This window comes from Gavialis gangeticus, unplaced genomic scaffold, assembly GCF_001723915.1.
Source record: "Gavialis gangeticus isolate Ggan-Ray unplaced genomic scaffold, GavGan_comp1, whole genome shotgun sequence".
NCBI lineage: Eukaryota > Metazoa > Chordata > Crocodylia > Gavialidae > Gavialis > Gavialis gangeticus.
This window is the reverse complement of record NW_017729031.1, coordinates 52,691,336-52,705,300: the sequence shown is the minus strand read 5'-3', so window position 1 is coordinate 52,705,300 and position 13,965 is coordinate 52,691,336. Positions and strand designations below refer to the sequence as shown.

Sequence of the window (13,965 nt, the reverse complement as noted above, 5' to 3'; positions counted from 1 at the left end):
CGCCCGCAGTGGGCGGCTCCTCCCGGCCGCTCCGCCCCCGCCCCCGCCGCGTGCGGGCAGCCTGGCCGGGGGCAGGGAAAGGCGATCTCGGTGGCACTAGGCGAGGTGCAGGGCGAAGGCGGTCCCGCCGCTACACGCAGCGGCACGGAGCTGAGCGGGTGTTTCTGGTCGAGTATCCATGTCTGAAACGCGCGGAAACGTTACTTCTCGTTAAAGCTGTTCTTCGAGTTGTGTTTCATCCTCTTTTATATTCGTCTCCCTGCGCAGGGAATGACATGAACGCATCGGTAGATTCAAACGCCGGGCCTTTTTTTTTTTTTTTTTTTTAACTAAAAAAGCCATATACAGTCCCGCCCCCCACCACACTATTCTCTGGGGTAAGTAAGGGGTAAAGTACCGTCTGTTTGTTGCTTTAAATGTCATTACTCATTAGCAAACCTCAGTATAAAGCAGCCCCAGCTCCTCGGATTTCAACACGGCTCCTTGGAGAAGGGAGCTAACAGCAACTATTGTTAAAATCTGGTAGCAACACGGAGGAGTCTTTTGCTTGTCTACTGTCTACAGCTCAAGTCGGGGAGAACGCTCAAGTGGCCGCAGAGACTAATGGGAACAATTGTTACCTAATCTAAAGCTGAAGTCAGGTTGCAGCAAGGGAGGTTTAGGTTGGATATTAGGAAAAACTCTCACTGGGCGCGTGGTGGAGCACTGAAACAAGTTACTCACAGTGAGGTGGTGGAGTCTCCATCCTTGGAGGTTTTTAAGGCTGGACAAAGCCCTGGCTGGGATCATGGGCAACTACTACCCCCCGGAGTCTGGGGGTCCCCCAGCAGCCAATCGCTGTGCCATTGTCACTTCTTGGTGCCAGCTGGCACCAATCTCAGGGGGGCACCAACCAGTGCTTCACTCAGCATCCTCACTCCCCAGCCAGCGAGAGCCAATCTGAAGGGGGCACATGCCCCCTGCTGTGCATTGCCTATGGCTGAGATGATCTATTTGGGGCTGTTCCTGTTTTGAGCAGGGGCTTGAACTAGATGAGCTCCTGAGGTCCCTTACAACCCTAATTTTCTATGGTAAACACAGCTCTTCCAAAATTAGCTTTAATTCAGTGATATCTTGCCAAATGGACAGAGTAAATGGAGTTCAAATCCAATGTAGCAAAACATGACTTCCTTTTTTCCTAATTGAAAAAGCTGTAGATGATTTCTAGTTGCTAAAACACAGCTCACTTAGCTTGCATTGGGGCATTACAATAAATATTAATGGGTGTTGTCAAATTCAGGTGCTCTGTTTGAAACTTGTATCTACTGTTGTTTAAGGTAGCACCTGAAATGGCAGTAATTGAAAGATGAAAGAAAAACATAGCGTCTTTACCTTGGCCACTTGGCATACAATTGATTTATCTGTTTTGTTAATGGCCATTTGCATCATTTTGGTGCCCGGCTTGCAAGAGAAACTTATCTGCACACTCTCGTCCAAGCTCCGACTGAAGACTACCGACCAGTAATATGAACAGAAAAAACAGAGTAAGAGGAATCTGAACACAGGTTTACTGTATACCTTTTTAATCATAATTTTGTCACAAAGGCTTTCAGCCAGTTTTGGAGCAAATTAAGCAAACACATTTGGTAGTTTTAATTTAATACACAAAGTAGAGAGCAGGGGTGTCAAATTCATCCATCCCTGTGGACTAGATGAGGGTCACTAGGCCAGTCTGCAGGCCAGATCAGGACTACATGCTGGAGCCAGTACACAGGGCCAGTGCAGTGTCAGGGCCAGCATGCGCTGTGCACAACCTGTGGGGTGGATGGGCAGTGTCCAATTAGGGCAGCAGCATGGGACACAAGTTGCATATGGTGCCCTACCAGACTTTCCCCGTGTACTGGCACTAGCACAGCCAGGTCCAGACCAGAGCTGTCTGGTGCCCCCAACCTCCCATGCTGCATGCAGCACCTGTGGCATTGGGTCCAGCATATGTGCCAGACAAACTGCACTATTAGTCTGAGATCCACAAGCCAGGTCACAGGGCTCCAATGGGCCGTATGTTTGACACCCCAAGTTTTACATTCCTGTGCAAATGCACTCCTGTGAGGTTTCTGTAATCAGATCAATTATTTAGACCTAGGTTGGCAAAGAGTTTCACAATTTACTTTAAGCATGCTTAAAAATCCAGTACTTGAGCAGTCCCCTTGATTTTAAGGGGATTACTTGTGTGCATAGAATTCAGCACATTCATTTTAAAGGATGGGGGCTTTAAAGGGCATTTTTCTGTCTCTAGCAAGATAATCAGTTGAGATCATCCTGTTGTATCTCTACTTTTTGCCTAAAAACAGTTCTCCCAATTTCCCAGAGAAAGCAGTCTTCTGTCTTTAGGTTCTACAGCCCAATTTTGTCTTCGATTATAGATGGGTCTTAGTAATACTGGATCGTTAGTAGTCTTCCAGCACTGTTACTAATTAGTAACAGTGCTGGAAGACTACTGACAATGCAAAGGAGGATGGGGAAAATGTATTCTAAAGCAGTAGAAAATTTAAAAAGTGTATCAGGTCTTAATAACAAAGAATTAAATTTTACTAGGTATGCTAAAATACATTATACTCTTTAAATGCAGAAGCAAAAAAAGTTGGGCTTTGTTTTGATAATGCGTGTGTACAAGGAGAGGAATTAATTTCTGTGGCAAAAAGCATGGTATGCACAAAGCGAGTTTGGAGGGTTGCTTCCACTGTGCTTTTTAGTTGAGAGAAAAAAAAAATCCTGCACAACAACAATTTATTTCACAACTGAATTTATTAAATAGTGTGGCATTTTACATTTTCTAGAAAAAGTTTTAAACACATCTATACTACTGAATCCATGGGTGTCACATTTATCAAAATTAATGAAATTGTAGTTAAATACATACTAGTACTGACTTAATAACTACCTTGATTTTAGATCATTTCATTCTAATTCTTTACTCTTCAAAAATAAAAATATTAAAACAAGAACTTTGATCATATAACCAGTCCTTCCTCCACACCCAAGTAAATACAATAAAATTAGACTTCCTTCATAAATTAAGTGGTCACATTAATCTATTTATTAATATTAAAAAGCATGGCATCTATTGCCTAGGGTACTTAAAAATGTAATCAAGCTTTAAATTTTAATAAATTGTGCATCCTCTTTGATAGGAAGCAAAACCTGTGTTGTCAGTGAATTCATATTAGTGCCTCTGCCCAATATTTGTTCTGATCAACTCCTAAATGAATCTGATTGATGCATTACAAACATGAACTGTAAGAAGTAGCACCACCTAATATTAATTGTGGCAAAGTGGTGCTCCTCACCTAGCCACAGTGCTAGGTTCCCCACTTTCCTTTGGGCACACCACCCACCTGACTCACCTGCCATGCCTTGTTCTTAATTAAGGTGGGAGGCTACCCATTCATGCCCCGATGCCAGGGGGCGCTATCTGCGGCTCCGTACCTTGCCTACACTGCAGCCCATGCCTCGCAGATGGCATCCACTGATGCTAATCTCACCAGCCCCACACAGGCCCCAGAATAACCCAATCAGGACCCCTCTTTGATCCCTCCATTCAGGTGGCCTATTCCGCCTTCATTCGGGCTGCCTAGCTCCCTGAAATTATTTCTCCTCAGGCGTGGTCCCCCCCCGGGACCTTTGGCTACACAGGCCTGGGCCTCCCCTCCAAGGCCAGTCGGGACCCCAGGCCCTCAGCTCTGGGCATCCCTCACAGTGGGCCCCTGGCCCTTTTGACCTTTCTGGTCTTGGCCCCAGCATTGACCAGATGAGGGTACTCTGCCTCGAGCATCTGAGCCTCTAGCCCCACTCTCTGGGGTCTGCCTTCTGGCCCCTACTGGGTATAAAACTCACCCAGTTGTGGGAGCTGGGGTAACTCACACCATGACTGGTGCTCCAGGGTCTCATGGGGACTCTCACTCCCCCCTCCCCCGAGCAGCATGTCACTGTGCTCTCTCTATATCTATACGTAATTGGGCTCTCAGCCCTCTGGTTTCCACCCCCCCCTTCACTGGGGCTACTCATCTCTACCCCCCTCATTTGGGGCCCACAGGGCTTCCCTCCCTGGTGGGCTCAGGTGGCTGTAGCCATGCCTGGCCCCCTACTACCTCTGATGTTACACAAACCTACCCAAAGATGAGGGCTATGGTTAAGGTGCCCCTACCCACCTTTCACCAGGGTAGTAACTGGCCTGGCATTTCCTGGGGGCTCCTGCACCACTGAGAGCCCCACCAGGCCACCCACTCCTGACAGGGTGCAGTTTTAGGTCATGCCCAGGACCAGGAGCCTCCTAACCATCTCCTACAGCTCCTGCCTTACCTCCAGGATGATCCATGAAGCCTTGCAGCCAGGCAATGTTGCTGCCTCCTCTGCCAGTAGCAAAATGCTCTGCTTATATAGGCAGCCCTGAATCTAAAATGTATGCCACAATCAGGCACCTGCTGGCTGCTTGACTCAGGTCTTAAAGTGGCAGGCACCAACAGTACCCTGCCACACACCTTCCCCCTTAAAATGGTACCCAGGAAAGGTTTCCTCTGATGCTGCTCCAAAGCAGGCTCTTCTCAGAGCCTGTGTGAGCCCTCAAGTGGCAAGCACCCCCAAAGGTGCTCCACCACACACCTCCCTCCTTAGAATGAGATCTGGGGGGCTTCACTTGGCTGCCTTCCCTGCTGGGCTCTGCCCCAGCCTACTGCAGTCCCTGGCACATGGCAAGCACCCCAAAGGTACTCTGCCATCTTAATATTAACTATTTGTGCATGTATAATACTTTATAGCCCTAAAAAATAACAAAAAATTAGGGCCTGTTCCTGTTCCTATTAAAAATGGCAAAACTCCCTTTGAGTTCAGTGGATACCTGAAGTGAGTTATCTTTATTTGCTTCAGAGAAGGTTAATTTGAGATCAGTAAAAATCACACACTTGCCAAGGGTCACCTAGCTAGCAAATTAGTGACAGAGTAAGGAACAGCATTTTTGATTGCTAGTACAGTACTGCCTTAATAATATGAAACTACACCGAAGCATGTTCTATAGTGAGGGTACATGCTTGAGTTTATTGTTTGACATTGTGAGTCTATTTAACGTACATATTGTCTTAATGCTTTTGTGATCTTGCTCCTTCATTTTATGTTTTTTTTAAATATAGAGAATAATTTTGAAAGAAAGGAGAGAAGAAAGTAATTTAAGAAAGAAGGCAGTGTGACATGAAATTTTTTCATCTGTAAGTTTTTTCTGTGTTTTCCCTTCACTGTTCTTTGTGCTAATTCATCTAGCCACCACAGTCCACAGAACTAGACTCTTCCATTGCTTAGGTCTCTCTAGAGTTTAGTTTGTATAAACAAACTATATTGAGATCATTACCTACCTCTCCACTGAGAATGTTGAATAAGCACAACCTCAGTTTTAGAGTATCCGTTTCCTTCCTGCATGCATGACGTATATATACATTTTAAAGGAGGTATGCACGAAACAGCAAAACAGAAAAGTATGTACAACATAGTCTTGAATCAAAACTCAAAGATGTTTTGTGTAACCTGCTAAGCCATGCTCAAATGCAACAGTAGGGAGAATGGTACAAAAAGGGGAAAGAGAAAAGCAGAAGTTTCTTACAAATACCTGTAGTAGATCCCCGACAGCTCCGAGAGAAGGAACTCTTCTTTTTGTTAAAAAGTGGCCTTAGAAGACTGAAGATTTTTTTTTCTAAAGGATAGTGGGGGGTTTTTTTGCTTGTTGTAAAGTTTATAAATACAAATAAACTATTTTAGAAGAAAATGTGGTCGATGTGGGGGGGTTAAGACTTTAGATGCCCATTGCCATTACAGTTGTACAAGTAATATTTAAAAACAAGCTACATATTAATGTCCCATGGTAGACACAAAGAAACAGCACACTGTAAAAAAAAAAATGGAAGTGCCTCTCTAGCAGCAATCCACAATAAATTAAATGCGATTTAAGAAATCTCTGTTTATATATATATTCCCTAAGACATTTGACAGGGCACTTTTCACTTGGAAGAAGGCTTGTTTGGTAGTTCATATCTTTTCAACCCCTTTGCCTGGATTCTGCCTTATCCCTGGTGCTGACACAGAAATGCTGCATTGTGGGAATAATAATTCTACCTTCCAACATGGGATTTCTTTTTGCCCACTTCAGATAACTCCTTAGGCAATATAAAGATCCCCCATGCTGCTTTCAGAAAAGAAATTAATACAATCCAGTGCCCTGGCCAGCTTTGAATACTAAATACACCAAGCTTTTTTCCAAGTTCCTATTGTTGCTGCATTTACTTCACTCACAGCACTGCCAACACTTAATTTGCAATTTAGGGCTTTTGGAAAACCTTGGTAATGAAAGAGCTATTTTAAATAAAAATCTGGTTTGTAGCTGTAACGTAAATGCCTACGTCATAAGAGAGCTACTGGAATTCTGCAAGCCTTCCTTCCCTCCCGCCCACAACATGCATGTGAACTATTCTTACCAAAAAGGTTATCTGGATTCAACGATATGTATTTCTGAATCTCCCAGATGGGTTATTACAGAGCAAAGTAGGGCCTTCTCTCACTGTTCCCTAAGTGCCTCTCTACAGAAGTAAAGCATTGCCCTATTCCTGGAACACTAAGACAAATTTTTCCTCTGTTTTGCTAAGGGATTTTAAAACAGGCAACTAATGTCTTATCAAGTCAATCAGCTTGTGGCAGTAAACATTACCATTTCTACTTTTATTTCATTTGAAACCCCATAGTCCATAGAAAAGCTAAGTCTTTCTATTTTAAAGCCTATTAGCAATGTGACAAAACCTAGACTACATTTTCCTCTAGTAGTTAATTAATACACATTAGTAATTTTACATTACTTCTTACATTTTATAAGAAGGTTTTGTAAACTTTTACAATACAGAATGGCCAATGAATTTATTTCCCAGGTGAAACTGCATGACAATATTATCACATTATCTATATTACACTAAGCCACTTTAAATGAATAAACATTTATTTACAGATTTAGGCTTGAATGTGAACCATTAGTTTATCTTATATAGTTTGAGAGGTAACCTATGCTGGTATGGAAACTATATATGCTTCTTTCTTGTAACAGAAATATAATAATCAGATCCTGTTAGACATTGTACACACAGACACAACCATGTGAACGCATGGCACTAGGCAGATTGCCTACTACTTCCCATTGATTACATTCAGGATCATATTTCTCAATGCTCTGTAGATACGTTCCTTTTGAATAGGAATATCCTCCTGTTACGTAGATGCACCCGTTCATAACAACTGCAGCACATTCCATCCGTCTTTCCATTGTAGGAGCCATCTGCTTCCATTCCTTTTGTTCTGGGTCATAGGAGTCAGTGATTGTCGTTTGTCCACCCACAAGATAGATTTTGTTTTGTAATGCAGCAGAACATAATCCATATTCTTCAGGGAGAAATGGAAAGTAGTTTAATTTAGAAAAAATCATGTGAACCCTTAAACAAGAGTAGCTAGGGAGTGGAACTGCAGCAACATGACAACAGTGGGGTGTTGATCTCAGTTGAAATCATTGGGAATTTCTTCACTGAGTCCAACAGCTTCAGGAAAAATCTTAAGAACTTCTGCTATACTTGGTCTGGAGAAGACTAAAGTCATCAAAAAAGCTACCATATAGATGTGATCTCATATCGTTAGAGAAAGTCTCATAAGAATGTATGTTGCTAAAATGTAGAAAGTAGAGATAGATGGGCACTAACTCTATCCCTGTTAATTTACTGATGTTCCCTATGGTTCATTTTCTTTGCCCGTTTCCAGTCAAGATTACAATGGCCATATGCTGAGGTTTCCACCACTTCTCCAGAAGAACATGTCACAATCCTGTTTCATTGTCAAAACTATTTCCTGATAAGAAACCTAATTTTCTCTCAGTTTCAATCCAGTGCATTATATGAAAGCAGTAGGCTGGACTGGGAGTCAGGGAACAGGGATGTAATTCCCAGCTCAGTCAGTGGCTTGATGGTTAACTTACAGCATGTATAGACTTTTGCTCTCCGAGGAGAAAGTCTTCTGGGAGTGATTTAACCATAGTTGTTCTCAGGTTATTTTTCTCCTGGAGTGGCCATTTTTAGTCTGTGAGGAAAATGCCTGAACATCTGTACACTCACGATTTCTCCTGGGAAACCAGCGACTCTCCTAGGAGAAACTGAATATCTGTACAAGGCCTCAGAGCAAGCACTTCATCTGTTTCTCAGTTTCCACATCCATAAAACAGAAAAACAGACTTTTCTTTGCAAAATACTTCTATTGATGAGAACTGGATAAGAGCTATTATGATTTTTAGTTAGAATGAGACCTAACACCACCCTCTTCCTTACTGGTGTTTATGCTTTTTGCATACTTGTGGTCTTATTGCTGTTCTATTCCAAAGCCAAACCGCCAGCAATACCAGTATTTACTACTCTTATCTCTTCCTTTTTTCCAAGTCATCCTCTTTTTAGTAGTATTGCAATTTATATTTCTGCAGACTCAAATAAGTATCAATTGTATTATATATTATCTCCATCACTAACAGGATTCAAATTAAAATTTTATTTTTGAAACTTAATATGTAGATTCTGGTGCCAAATATGCTCGAGAATTTTTATTTTGCCAGGTAGCAATTCATGTAAAAGACCAGTGCTAAATGCATAAGAGTGGATGAATTTTCTGGGAAACTAGTGTAATATATTAATAATGCTGGGTTTTTGGTTGTAGCCATGTTGGTCTAAGGACATAGGCAGGCAAGGTTCTTTGAGTAGATGTGATATCTTTTATTAGACCAACTGAGTAGTTGGAAAAAAAATTCTCCAACTACTTAGTTGGTCTAATAAAAGATATCACATGTACTCAAAGAACCTTGCCTGCATATATTAATTATGTAATCTTCTGTAGTACTACATTTATAAGAGGGCAATATATTAATAATCTAGTCCTTCTCTAGTAATATATTAATTAGGTATATACTTCTTGAATTTCTGGAACATATTCAGATGCTGTGATGATAATGTCAATATATGAATGGAAAGGAACCTGTTCCTATGAGAAATTAAACCCCTCATTACCCCTCCTCCTGGTCCATTGATTCAATAGGAAAGCTGTAGGTTGATGAATAGAAGGTAAATGTGATGGAGTTCAAGTTCACATTCAGATCAGGTAAGACTAATTATTGAAATAATTTTAATATTTTGTGGAATTTGATTAGATTTAATCACTTGTTTTCCCAAGAATTTGGAGGGCAAGTTATGGTCCTTTCTCTTTTTAGAGAACTACCGGACTCTGTGTGTAAAATATCAAACAAGAAGAACTGAATGACCTTGAGGAATGAAAGAATGCAAATGGAATTTAACTACAAAGTGCAAGGTTATGAGCATGAGGATTGCAAGAATTCCTACTAAAGGGGCCACTTTATCAATTTGAAATTACAGAGGAGTAGGAAGACCTGGGTGTATTGGTTGATCACAGGTCTAATGACATGCAGCCATTAGAAAGACAAATAAGATCTAGCATGTATCAACAAAGATGCAGCAAAGATCTAGGATGTATCAGGTCAAATATTTCCAGTACACACAGGGCAGGATTAATACCGCTGTACAAGGCATCAACGTACAGTTTGGATCATCCATATTCAAGAATGATTCAAAATGAAAGAAGCAGGGAAGGTCTACTAGGATGATCAGGGGAATGAAGAGTCCACGTTTCTGTGCAACTAAAGAGGCTATGAGAGCATTAATTGTTTTTCTTAGCAAAAGAAAAGCTGAGAGGGTATGTAATTGCTCTCTGGAAATACACTAGGGCAGTACGTTCCCAGTGTTTGAAATAACTTGTTGACTGGAGTAATCGCATGGTATGTGACACCCAGGTCCAAGGCCCTGCTCTATGTAAATCAGATGGCCTCTTCAACTTCAGTTTCCCACAGCTGTGCCCTAATTACCCAGGTATTCCAAGATGGGTTTCTCCTGTTGATGCTATTCTCCTTATAGCAGATAATGAAATACTAATGGGAGCAGGAACTTGAACCAATATCTCATACATGCCAAGTGAGTATTCTGACCAGTGGGCCATTGGTTGTTCTCCATTTCAAGTTTTGAAGGCTCAGAGTGAGGGATAGGAACAATTTTTAATTCTCAAAACATTTTGTGGGACAGAAAAGCTGTTTCCCACTATGGTCTAGATTTAAGTACACTCTGGGCATTTATTTTAAAATATTGTTAAAAAATTCTATAAACAAATCTTTGCTAACTGCAAAGATACACACATAAAACTCATATGTTCCCCTCCCACAAATGTTCGCAGAAAACCATTCAAAATAGAATTAAAGAGTGACAGTGGTAATATATTAAGAATGTTTCCTCTGAATTCAGTTCTTACTTTCTTCTCTTATGTATATCACTTTTATACTACACTATTAATAGCTAATCAATTAAATATTTTGTTAATTGTTCACTTTAGAGTAACTTGGAATGGACTACCACTTAAGCTCATTCTTTTTTTTTTTTATAAAAGACCACTCTGAAACAATATGTAATTATTAAAATTTACAAGAAAAAATAACAGAGTTAAATTCCATATTTATTAGTGATATGATTGCACTTACCTGGATGTGGACTTGTGGTCACTATGCTCCATTCGTTGCTACCTGAATTGTAAATCTGAATTTTGTCATAGGTACAGCTTCCCCTGTAACCATAGTGGCCTCCAGTTACATAGATGACTTCATTCAGGACACAGGCCGTGGCATTTCCAACACCTATTTACAATATTAAATTCACAGCACACCTTCAGACTGTAGAATACTTACTGCTACTTCCATTAATAATGCGAGCTTAAAGATACCCGTTAATTTACATTTCAGCATAAAATTATACTTTTGTGTACATAAATAAAAAAGTAACAAAAGCATCAGAGTGGCAAGCCAGCTAGGCTCATTAATACATAGCAATGCAAATTAAAAACATAAAGCATACCTTACATATTGCATAGTATACTAAATAATACGAATCCATCTTTTCAGCCCATACAAAAGGTGTGTGATCTTTATATTCTAGGAATTTTGTTTGGCAAAAAATGTTACCTTAAAATTTCCATGAAATTAAAATCATAATTCTTTTATCAAGAACAAATTTAAAGAGAGCTCAGTACCTCACAGGATTATTTTACTACTGTATTTTTAATTCCAGTAGTGGCATTGTTATGATGTTATTGAATAATCAAGGAAGTAAACAATATGGAGCCCTACAGACTTTACGTTTAGGGGGGAAAACATAAAAGAAAGTGCCATTTGACAAGTTAAAATGGACAATATTAAGAAGGATATAATATATTTTTATGTTTCTAAAAAAGTTATCACATACAAAAATGCATAAAACATCTATATTGAAAGGCAAAACATTGCAATTCCAACATTATACCGCTTTATAAATAAGCAAAAACAGTAATGTTTTTACATGAAATGACATGGATATCAGAGTAATTGACTAAACAATTTGTACTGGTTGTTAACATTATCCATTTTCTAGGTGTTTTTCAGACACTAATTTTAAAACCGGTGTGCAGTAATTTAATTTTGATATTTTATTCGTGGTATTTTTTTATAACAAAGTAATATGTTTTACTCCAGGCTATAGTTAAAATTCAGTGTTTAAACATTAATAAGCAAAATTGTTGTTTGGCAGCCTGAATAATAGATTGGTGCTGCTCATCCTCACAGAAAAGAGGTCATTACAAACTGTAGAGAGGTAGCATATAGAAATACGAACAAGTTACATTAAAAGAATTTTCAAATGAGAGAAGCATGACTAAAATTAATTGGAATGCTTAATACTGAAATATTGCTCAGAAATTGGTAGTCTAATAGACATTTTTCTCAGATAAAGCATAACTGCTGCTTGGATCCAAAATAGTAACCTTCCGTTGGAACTAAAATTAAGACGTGTTTCAGTACAGTATATTCCAGATAAAGATATTAAGACTGTTTTATTAGAATAGTTTCTGCTTTCAAAAAACTAGTTTTTGAGGGTCTGCTCAGCCCCAGAAGGGCAATATCTATAAGCAGCAACCTCAATATTCTTTCTACCTTGCATAGAACTTTTACACAAGGAAGAGGACATTAAAACTGAATGTCCTGCTTATACGTTCATAAAGGACAAAGTCACATTCAATACCAGCACAATATGGCACTAGAGATGGCTGCAGTGAGACACCCCGTGCCCACTCTGCATGGCACTACCTCCCAAACCTGAAGTAATGCTGCCAACTTAGCAGGAATGCCAACAAGCTCTCCTGAGAGGCAGAATGTGGTGTTTTTGCATATGGTCCTCAGCACAGAGTTCATATGTTTATAGTAGTTTGGCTACCAAAAGTTTGCACCAAAGCCCATACCATTAAAGTTAATGGTATGACTTCCAAATGACTTCAGTGGATTTTAGACTGGACCAGAAATGTGGGTGTAGAGATTACAGAAAGGAAATAAACAAGAGCAGCTATTGAGATGTCAAGCATAAAGAAAGATTACCTACCTTTGATCATGTTTGCAATGGGAACCCATGTCTGTTGTAACGGATCATAACATTCTGCTTCTTGTACTGGAGCTCCTTTTCTGTAACCCCCTAGGGCATAGATGCAGCCCCCCAGGGTAACTGCACAGTGATAATATCTGGCATTAAGCATAGGACAGCCTTCTCTCCACTCATCCGTTTCACTGTTATATACCCATACGGTATCAAGAGCTTCTATGTTTTCTGTTCTATAACCACCAGTTACATAAATGTTGGGTCCTAAAGTAGTGACCCCATAGCTCTCCCGCGTGTGATCTGGCATGTCTGTTCCCTGGATCCAAGCATTGGTTAAAGGGTCCCAGACATGTACTTCTGCTAAAGGGTGCCAGTAGTACCCTCCGATCACATACATAACTGCCGTGGGCCTTTTGCAAGCCTCCGTTGGTTTGGGATTCAACGCGTTGTATATGAGCGCCCTTATCTTGTCATCACTGAGCCGGCATTTCTTTTGCAGGCTTAAGGCCGACCTCAGGTACGTTTCATCTAAATCTACTCTGATGCAGCCCAGCAGCTCATAGATGCAGTCGAGTCTTTCTTCTACATCGTGCGCTACCCACCGAACAACGGGCTCGATGGCCGCCTCCGCTTTCCGGACGTTGAGATTGTCCCTGGAGAGAACAAACCGGAGTTTCTCCTCGCTCACGTCCACGAATTCCTCCTGCTTCCACACCTCCTCGAAGTGCGACAGGAGCAGCCTCCGCGCCTCCTTCTCCAGCTCGGGGCAGTGGTGGTGCTGCGCGAAGGCGTGCATCCCCATGCAGTTGGCGACATCCAGGTGCCTGAGCAGGAACCGCTCGCAGGCGGCCTTCACCGCCGCGAACTGGAGGCGGTCGGCGGCCCGCAGGAGGCCTTGCACGTTGCCCGCGGTGATGCGGACCCGGGCCGTGTACGCGTAGTCCAGCAGGGCCTCCAGCGCCGCGCGGCCCAACCCGGGGAGGCTGATCTGCTGCTTGGACTTCTCTTTCATGTCGGCCGTGAACATGGCCTTGAAGTACGTGCTGCAGGCGGCCAAGACCGCCCGGTGGCACGGGAAGAGCGCCCCGCACGCACTCCGCAGAGTCACGTCTGTGAACGAGCCGTCCAGGTAAAACGCGCCGAAGGCCTCCAGCACCCCCGCCGCGTGGGAGGCGTCGCGGAAAGTGTAGGCGTAGCCCTCGTGCCCCGCCACGGCCATGGCGGCGGCGGCGGAGCTGCTCCAGATCCCGCGGCGGCCGAGCGGCTCATGCCCGCGGCCCACGTGGAGCGGCCGGGGGGGGCAGCGCCCCTGCCCTTCTTTGGAAGCGGCCGCAGGCTGCGGCAGCTCCTATTTCTGTGCCTCGGCCGCTCGCCCCCACCCCGAGGCGCGCGGGGCCCGCGGCAGCCGCTCTTGCGCGGG

General features: G+C 42.2%; 1 protein-coding gene and 1 long non-coding RNA gene across 2 annotated transcripts; one reads left to right on the top strand and one right to left on the bottom strand.

The window, feature by feature from the left end:
• The first annotated feature begins 1,292 nt into the window (after positions 1-1,292).
• LOC109301545 lies at positions 1,293-13,126 on the top strand. The gene is made up of 3 exons (XR_002098556.1): positions 1,293-1,523; positions 10,017-10,073; positions 13,045-13,126. It is a non-coding gene; the product is annotated as an uncharacterized LOC109301545 (long non-coding RNA).
• Positions 4,660-13,768, bottom strand: KLHL23 (kelch like family member 23). The gene is made up of 3 exons (XM_019522779.1): positions 12,552-13,768; positions 10,631-10,783; positions 4,660-7,443 (listed from the first exon to the last, which is right to left on the bottom strand). Exons 1-3 carry the CDS (start codon positions 13,762-13,764, stop codon positions 7,133-7,135), a joined length of 1,677 nt encoding a protein of 558 aa, XP_019378324.1. The 5' UTR covers positions 13,765-13,768; the 3' UTR covers positions 4,660-7,132.
• Between the last annotated feature and the right edge of the window lie 197 nt (positions 13,769-13,965).

Coding starts and splice junctions, on each gene's coding strand:
- KLHL23 (XM_019522779.1), bottom strand. CDS start 13,764: ATGGCCGTGGCGGGGCACGAGGGCTACGCCTACACTTTCCGCGACGCC. Junction 10,784..12,551: donor CATTGCAAACATGATCAAAG/GTAGGTAATCTT, acceptor TATTGTAAATAG/GTGTTGGAAATGCCACGGCC. Junction 7,444..10,630: donor GACCACAAGTCCACATCCAG/GTAAGTGCAATC, acceptor TTCTCCCTGAAG/AATATGGATTATGTTCTGCT.